Source organism: Otolemur garnettii, unplaced genomic scaffold (assembly GCF_000181295.1).
Source record: "Otolemur garnettii isolate 467f Iridium unplaced genomic scaffold, OtoGar3 scaffold00038, whole genome shotgun sequence".
NCBI lineage: Eukaryota > Metazoa > Chordata > Mammalia > Primates > Galagidae > Otolemur > Otolemur garnettii.
This window is the reverse complement of record NW_003852433.1, coordinates 5303081-5311374: the sequence shown is the minus strand read 5'-3', so window position 1 is coordinate 5311374 and position 8294 is coordinate 5303081. Positions and strand designations below refer to the sequence as shown.

Here is an 8294-nt window from a genome sequence, read left to right as displayed (position 1 = left end):
GGCGCCTTAGCCGGTTGAGCTATAGGCGCCGAGCCATTACTGTAATTTTTTAAGGCTTTAAAGTGCCTCAGGGATCCCCTGAAACTAATTTTCTATTTCTGGGGACTCCTGGATTCATTATAAGAGATGGCGATATGATTTTGAGGAATTTTTTTTTTAGTATGAAAATCGTCGCTTCTCTTCAGTACTTGCATCCTTTTAGCATTGAATTATCACAGGGACAAAAATTGGTTGATGTTTTATTTCTAACTCTCCCAGCAAACTCCTTGTCCAGTATTTATTTGGTGCTCTTTAACTCCTTGAGGGACAAAAAGGAACTCATTCGAACTGCCAATATTTATCTGTGGACCATAGAAGTACAGTGAATTGTACTGTGGTAGGGTTATGGAGATGCTCTGGGGGTGTATTGTATACCTGCCAGTCTTCCTCATTAGTGGATTGAATTTTCTTTTCTTGCTGTTAGTCTCCTTCCTATCACCTCAAGGTTTAGACTTGTGGAGGAACAAGCATGATGGGGATAATAGTCTTAAAGGAGACATTGTTCATTATCAGAAGAAGGAAAGAAAGACTTGTCCATTTTGATATTTTGCTGTCAGTGGCCAGTTTGGTTTCTCATAGGGAAATCTGACCCACCTGTCATGTTGGCTCCTAAGGAACTGCTATTGTAAGCAGCTCATCAAGAGTTGAACTTTGTAGGGCGGTGCCTGTGGCTCAAAGGAGTAGGGCGTCGGGCCCCATATGCCGGAAGTGGAGGGTTCAAACCCGGCCCAGGCCAAAAAACTGCAAAAAAAAAAAAAAAATTTGAACTTTGTGTAGCCTTTTTGGGAATACAGAAAAGGAAGAAAGCCACGGGACTGCCCATTCAGTCTTGGGAAGATCTGGATGATTCTGCACAAGCAAAAATGACTTGAAATTTATGTGTAGACTCACCGCTACCAATCCATCTTCAGCTGACTGAATGTTGTATGATAGCCCTTTTCTGTTCTGGTTTCACCACAGATTTTCTACTCATTTCATTTTTGGAGTCAGCTTATAGATTCCAAGTCTCTTTTGCATATAACTTTTATTCTTTTGCTTTTTTAAAATAATTTTGTTTCATATTTAAAGCACTTGTGTTAGTCAGTGATTCGTGTTCAGCATTATTTGAACCATTTGCTGTCATAGAAAGAGAAATATTTATTTGTGTTTTAAATAAAACTGGTGTAGGAAAGTCAAAAACAAAAAAGAAAGTGCCCAAACTGTGCCTGTGGGAACATTCTGGTTCACCTCATGAGCTACCTTTCCTGCATCTGCAGCTGTGCCCCACAGAGTGCCGTTCCTTCCCTGGGCTTGCCCAAGTTGTGTGGTTTCATTTTGATTCAGGAAATGAGGATCTGGAGTTCTGTGGTAGATCTCACTGGGCTCCAGGGGCTGTGGGACTCTGCCATCACTGGGTGGCAGCATATCTAATTGGCAGACACTTCCCCCCCTCCACTATAGGATGTGTGTTGTAGCAACAGTAGGAAAGTCCTCTTTTCTCCCTGTTTCTGCTCTTACTGATATGTGCCCTGAAGGCCCAGTAAGCACCGGCTGGGCTAGGGAACCTGCCTGAGCAGATACATGGGCACAACTGTTCTTTTGACTTTCAGATCCGCCTCCGGTGCCAGAAGGGCATTCCACCTTCTCTGCGGGGCCGTGCGTGGCAGTACTTGTCAGGAGGCAAGGTTAAGCTACAGCAGAACCCTGGGAAGTTTGACGTGAGTTTCCCTTTCTTTACTCTGCCCTTCCTTCCTTGTCTTTTGGCATCCTCCCCATAGCTGCCATCCTCCATGTGCTCACCTGGACCTGAGCAGGATGAACTGTCCTCCAGTTAGATACTTGACTTGTTGGGCCCCCAAAGGCCAGACTGTCCTGGGTACCTGTGACTCCTGGAGCCTACGACCCTGAGCATCCCTCAAAATGATGAAGCATTTTGCTGCTCCCATTCCATCTCTTTCCCTTGATAAGCACTCAGGTTTTGCTTTCTTAGGCTCAGCAAGATGTCAGAGAGGACATGCAGACCACTTCCCTGACTCCTTGAGCTTTGGGGGGGCTTGCCTCCCCACTCTGTCTGTTCCGGAGTGCTCTGTGGAGGCTCCAACGACTTCCTACACCCTCCAGCCTTGAACACTGTCAGCCTTCCCTCTTGGCATTAGTCTCTAGTCAAGTTCTTGGCACACTAGGTTCTTTAGCTTAATGCTGGGACACTCCCACTCAGGGGCACAAGAGAGAAAAAGAAAAAGGCTTGTATAAAGTCGCCTATTGGCCAAGGCCTGGCCTAGGTTGGTGCCCACTTGGTGTTTGCTGAGGACCTGGCTTCCTTCCCAAGGTCCTTGTCTGATGCTGCCCCTACCCTGCAGGCAACTCTTACTTGCTCTGCATCCCTGCTTAGCCCTCTGGGTTTCTTTCCTATTTATTTTTTCTTTCCTTTTTTAAAAATCAAGGTATGAATTTATAGAGAGTAAAATACACAGATCTTGAGTTTTGATAAATAATATGCTTCCATGTAACCAACATGCAAATCAAGATAGAGAATGTTTTAAATGACTGAGAAACGACTTTTCTTTTTGTAATAGTTAGTTTTATAAAGATACACACACTAAAATGTTCTTGGAATTGAAAGAAAAGAGTAAAACTTGCTGAAACTCCAGCACCCAGAGAAGCAATTGAGGTTAATTTGACGGATGTCATGTCCTTCTAGACAGCACCCTGGGTCAGTCACTCACACACAGACCCCATGCCATTCCCTCTCACACACCAGTGAGAAGCAGCGAGGCTGGGATTGATAGCTCTAAGTCAGACCTGGCTTCTAGCCCTGGCTCCACCATTTTTCCAGCCACAAGGACTTGGATAAGTGAATTTTTGTTGATATTCAGGTTTTATCTGTTGCTTTTGCATCATGGTCTGAGATGCTATTTTCTCATCTGTAAACAGGATGTTGTGATAGGACCAGTCTTTGAGGGTAAGAAGAGTTAGTGAGGACCACACGTGCTCCATACTCAGCTCAGCACCTTGCTCAGACCCGTAGCCTTCCATCTTAAGGATGTGACATAATGTATCTGAGTCCTAAATGAAGTGCCTGAAGATTCTTTCAGCCACAGCAAGGTGGACATTCTTGCCCACATGAGTCCTCCTAGAGCTAGGATTCCCCCTTACGGTATATAGGACCCTTCTTTCCTTGCCCCTTTGCCCCCACTTAGGCATCCTTACTTGGACCTCCCTTCCTGTTCTCAGGAGGTTACCAGTCCATAATAGGATTGGGTGGGCATTGCCTCTGGTGCAGGGTTCCTCCAATTCCTGGGACAACCATGTTCTGTCAGGAGGGGCCGTCTTCCATCTTCCACGGCCCCTAATGTGTGGCTTTTCTTCTAGGAGTTAGACATGTCTCCTGGGGACCCCAAGTGGCTGGACGTGATTGAGCGTGACCTACACCGGCAGTTCCCTTTCCATGAGATGTTTGTGTCCCGGGGGGGTCACGGGTGAGCAGGCTGGGCCCTGTGGGCTGGGAAGTGACTCTAGACCCTATTTGTCAGGTACAGAAGAGGTGCAAGTTTGGAGAACTCAAGGGTCCAAAAGCTAAGTGCCCCAAACTCCACTGTCAGCATCTCCCCTTTCTGGTCTGAGTCTAAGGGGTGCGCTAACATTTTCTCTTACCTTTGGGGTAGCTTTCATTGACTCTCCAGAGTGCTAGAGCTTGCCCAGCCTGGCCCTCTCCTAGAAATAGGTTTCAATGGGGAGAAAGAGGGTTAGGAGGAATTGGATGGGTGAAGAGTATACAGGAGGGGCGAGATGGGACAGGAGGGGTGAGATGGGGCAGGCCAGGGACCAAGACAAAGTTGGCCTAGCCAACGGGTCAAAGCTGCCATGTAAGGGGCTCCCACTTCCATCGCCTGATACATCCTCACCCTGTGTGGCATCCTGTCCTGGCCCTGCTCCTACTTTGAGCCTTTGCCCTCCCCTGTCACAGGGGAATCTCACCCTACTTCCCTCCTTTGGTCATGTGGGAGTGCCAAGTAGGAGACTGACTACTTGGAGACCGTAGCAGGTCACCTCCCCTCTCCAGGAAAGTATAGATTCTGAAGCAGTTCTGGCACACAGGTAAGAGCAGTAGGTAGCAGAATCACATCTGTCATTGCTGCCCTTCCTGGCTGGTCTCTCCACAGCCAGCAGGACCTGTTCCGTGTGCTGAAGGCCTACACACTGTATAGGCCTGAGGAGGGCTACTGCCAGGCCCAGGCGCCCATCGCTGCTGTCCTGCTCATGCACATGCCCGCAGAGGTACCACCAGGCCCTGGGCGGGCGGGTGGGTGGGCAGGTGGGCAGGATGACAGGGAACCCTGGGCAGCAAGGCCTCACCTGTCTGTTGCCCATAGCAAGCCTTCTGGTGTCTGGTGCAGATCTGTGAGAAGTACCTTCCTGGCTACTACAGTGAGAAACTGGTGAGTACTTGACTGGCCTGGGACCTACCCCAGCGTAGACACCCTCTGTGGCCCCTCCAGGCCCTTCTCTCCACAGCAGCTCCAGGGCCCTCTGTTGCCTTTAGGTGTGAGTCCCATGCCTGCCAGGTCAGGTCTTTTGGGTTCTGCCATCATCAGTTCCACACTCACCTCTGTTTCCTATAGCTGTGGCCACTGATGGCACTGAAGTTCCTCCAGGGCACCAAGTTCCTTCTTGCTGTGGCATTGGTCTAGGCCTAAACCTCTATCTGGAAGCTCCATTCCCCGGGCCATGCCCTGAAAAACTCCTTTGTCTCAGCTTTCAGCCTCAGGAAGCTTCCTTGACCCTGACAGGCAGGATTCTCCAGCGATTATCCCCTTTCCTACATTGTCCTGGGGACTTACCTCCCTCTTCTTTCCCCCAGTCTCTTTCTGCCCGCATGCCCCTCCTCACTGTAAGGTCCACAAAGGGGACTAGAGGCTGGCACCTTGCAGACTGCAGCTTCCCAAGGAATAAATGAATGCCTTCCTGCTCATGGCCCTGTGGCCTCCATGTCCCCTCAGGAGGCGATCCAACTGGATGGGGAGATCCTCTTCTCACTGCTACAGAAGGTATCACCAGTGGCCCACAAGCACCTCAGCCGACAGAAGATCGACCCACTGCTCTACATGACAGAGTGGTTCATGTGTGCCTTCTCACGCACCTTGCCCTGGAGCTCTGTGTTGCGAGTCTGGGATATGTTCTTCTGTGAAGGTATTGGGCAGGTCTGGCATTCTTGCCCCCAGCCAGAATACAGGCAGCCTCTATGTTTTGCATTTACCACTTGCCGCCCATGCAGGAGTCAAGATCATCTTCCGGGTGGGGCTGGTGCTGTTGAAGCATGCGTTGGGCTCCCCGGAGAAGGTCAAAGCCTGCCAGGGCCAATATGAGACTATTGAGAGACTACGGAGCCTCAGCCCCAAGATCATGCAGGAGACCTTCCTGGTCCAGGAGGTATGACCCACACCTGGCCCTTACCAGAAGGGAGTGGGAGACCTGGTAACCTTCTGCCCCTGAAGGTTGGTCACCTGTACCAGGTCTGCTGCTCAGCAGCCAGGAGGGTATGGGTAGACCTTATCTTCCTGTCTTGGGGAGAAGCATGGGGCACAAAGGGGCCTAGCTTTGCAGGGCTTCCTTATCTGAGTCATTCAGGAATGAAGAGGAATAGTGACCCATAACCTTCTCTTTCCATGGTACCACATTCACAGCTTTGGCTCTGTTTTCCATTTTTACTTTCTTTGTGGCTACTTATCTCTCAGTGGCTATGAGGTGACATATACATGGTCAGCTTCTCTTGGTTGAGGCAAGAGGCAGGCTGGGGGGAGGGCTGATGCCAGTGTGTGGGGCAGAAGCAGAAAAGCAATAGCACATTTTTACACCTGCTTCTCGCACCAGCTGCTGAAAGCTGTGGCAGTACCCCCATTTTATATGTGATAAAATGGAGGCTCACAGAGGCAGGATCACAAAGCAACCTCCCCCAGAGTCACTCAGCCAAAAGGTGATTTGAGCTGGGATTTGAGCCCAGGCAGCCAGGCTGCCCTGGGTAGTAGTAGGGGACAGGTTAGCAGAGAGCAGCTTTTGCCCTGTCTGAGCCTTATCCCTCCCGCCCCATAGAGGGACAAGTGGACTCATGAATTGTAAGGCAGCCTTCTCAGAGGCAATGGGTCTCAAGGTTCCAGCTCCTCTGACATTCAACTCTTGGATCTATGACTACAGCTTGTGACTAGACCCCCCCATCCTTCTTGGGGTCAGCCTTTAGTTTTCAAGGCTGGTGGACACTGAAGGAGAGCGGGGGCCCCGCTGGGAGGCAGAGGGGGAAGGTCCTTTCTGGTGCTCATCTGCCTGTCACTGCCCCTGCAGGTGGTAGAGTTGCCTGTGACAGAGCGCCAGATTGAGCGTGAGCACCTCATCCAGTTGCGGCGCTGGCAGGAGACCCGAGGTGAGCTGGAATGCCGCTCCCCACCCAGGCTACATGGTGCCAAGGCCATCCTGGATGCAGAACCCGGCCCCTGGCCTGCCCTGCAACCCTCACCATCTATCCGCCTGGTCCCAGATGCCCCCTTCCCTGGCTCCAAACCCAAGCCCAAGCCACCCAAGCAGGCCCAAAAGGAGCAGCAGAAGAGGACAAAGGCCAGTGGGCAGCTGGACAAGACCCCAGCCCCAAATCAAACCATGATGGTGGCCGCTGCAGGAGATGCATGTCCCCCACAGGCTGTGTCCCCAAAGGACCCGGCACTGCAGGACCCAGTAGCCCAGGACCCAGCCCCTCAAGACTTGGCTCCCCAGGACTCAGCCCACCACCACTCCCAGGAGAGCCTGACATCCCAAGAGAGTGAGGACACCTACTTGTAACCCCGGCAGCTCAGGCCTCTGGGATGGGGTCTCCATATACCTACGTGATTCTTGGGTTGACATTCTAGGCCCACTCTCTGAGGGCCCAACTGCCTGGCTGCTGTGCTGGGATAGAGTCTGGCTGGCCCAGCACAGATTCTATTTGAGCCTCTTTATTTATTTTCTCTAGAATGGAACTCACGTGGGCCTGGACAGGGCAGGCAGACACCAGGGCCAAGTGGGTGATGCCTCACTCAGCCGCCGCCTCCTAGGGGGATGCTCCCCAGGAAGAGGGCACTGGCATGAAGGGAGTGGGTGGGGTGCTCTTTTGTGTAAAATAGAAACATGGTTTTGTACAGAAATAAACAGGCTTGTGTAGACCTGGTGTGCAACTAGGAGCTAGAGAGAGGGTACCACACCATTGCTCAGCAACTCTTCTCCATGCCCTACACAAGCCCCTGCCCTGGACCCCAGCCCAGCACCAGAGCCTCTCTGAGAAGTACTTGTGCCAGAGGACATGCCAAGTCCAGGGCCAACCCCTGTTCTTAGCCCCCATTTTTACTCACCCCAACCCTGCTGCCCCATTTCCATCTTCAGTCATGGATGAGGGACAACTGAACTGGAGTACAGGACTGGGCATAGCAGGGCATGCTCCCCACACCTTGGTCCCTGTCTATCATTGAGGGGGAAGGGGGACCTTAAAAAGGAGATTTTAGGGTCTTGCTCCTCCCTAAGTGGGCTAGATGCCACTTCAGGCTCCAGTAAGCTTCTGAGTACCCATTCTGGGCCAGGGGCTGGCAGCAGAGGTGGAGCACCATGTGTATCTTCAAATTCTTAGCCCAGACCTCCAGCAGAGGCAGACGAGTGAGGGGAGAAATGTGTGTCCTTGATAAAATGCTGCTTTCCATTTAAGCACTTACCATATGCCAGGTTGGACTGGTTGTGTCCCATGGCTGGTCAGGTAGGTTCTATTATTATCCCCATATTATAGATGAGGAAACAGGAGCTGAGTGGGAACAGACCCTCTTGCCAGCAAGGAAAGCCAAGCTAGATTTGCACCCAGAGCTCTTACTCATCTCTCTCTTTGGGGCCAGGCAGGCCTGCAGTCACAACCTGATGACTGGCGAGGGCGAGGACAGGGTGTCTCTGGGAAAGGCCCCCCTTTTGCTGAGGAAGCAGCTTTTCCAGTCAAACAATAGTGGCTGTTCCTGGCAGATGACCAAGCTAGGCCAGAGGAGGGGGGTGGAGAGGGAGGAGCAGAACCTCCCTGGGAGCTTGCAGGCCTGGAACATCTTGTCCTGGTACAGCTGGGGATACTGAGGCCTAGGGAGGGTAAAGGTCAAAAGAGACCATCAGGACAGGTCACCACACTTCTGCCCCCTACTTCCTCATCCCTATGGTGCCCCCCTCCATCTGTAGCTGCCATTGACAAGATGGGTTTATCCTTTGAAGAACTCCTTTCCCTAGTC

The 8294-nt window shown here is 51.4% G+C and overlaps 1 protein-coding gene across 3 annotated transcripts in view; it reads left to right on the top strand.

The window, feature by feature from the left end:
• Positions 1-7205, top strand: part of TBC1D10A (TBC1 domain family member 10A) — a 33239-nt gene extending 26034 nt beyond the window's left edge. Inside the window, exons 3-10 of one of the 3 annotated variants that reach the window (XM_023513281.1) lie at positions 1629-1736; positions 3391-3497; positions 4182-4296; positions 4392-4457; positions 5019-5208; positions 5294-5448; positions 6355-6826; positions 7016-7203. In XM_023513281.1, coding sequence (XP_023369049.1) covers positions 1629-1736; positions 3391-3497; positions 4182-4296; positions 4392-4457; positions 5019-5208; positions 5294-5448; positions 6355-6826; positions 7016-7071 — 1269 coding nt within the window. In that variant the 3' untranslated portion in view covers positions 7072-7203. Of the gene's footprint in view, positions 1-1628; positions 1737-3390; positions 3498-4181; positions 4297-4391; positions 4458-5018; positions 5209-5293; positions 5449-6354 lie in introns of all 3 variants that reach the window. The other 2 variants (XM_003789870.3, XM_023513282.1) reach the window with 2 other exon arrangements.
• Positions 7206-8294: the final 1089 nt, after the last annotated feature.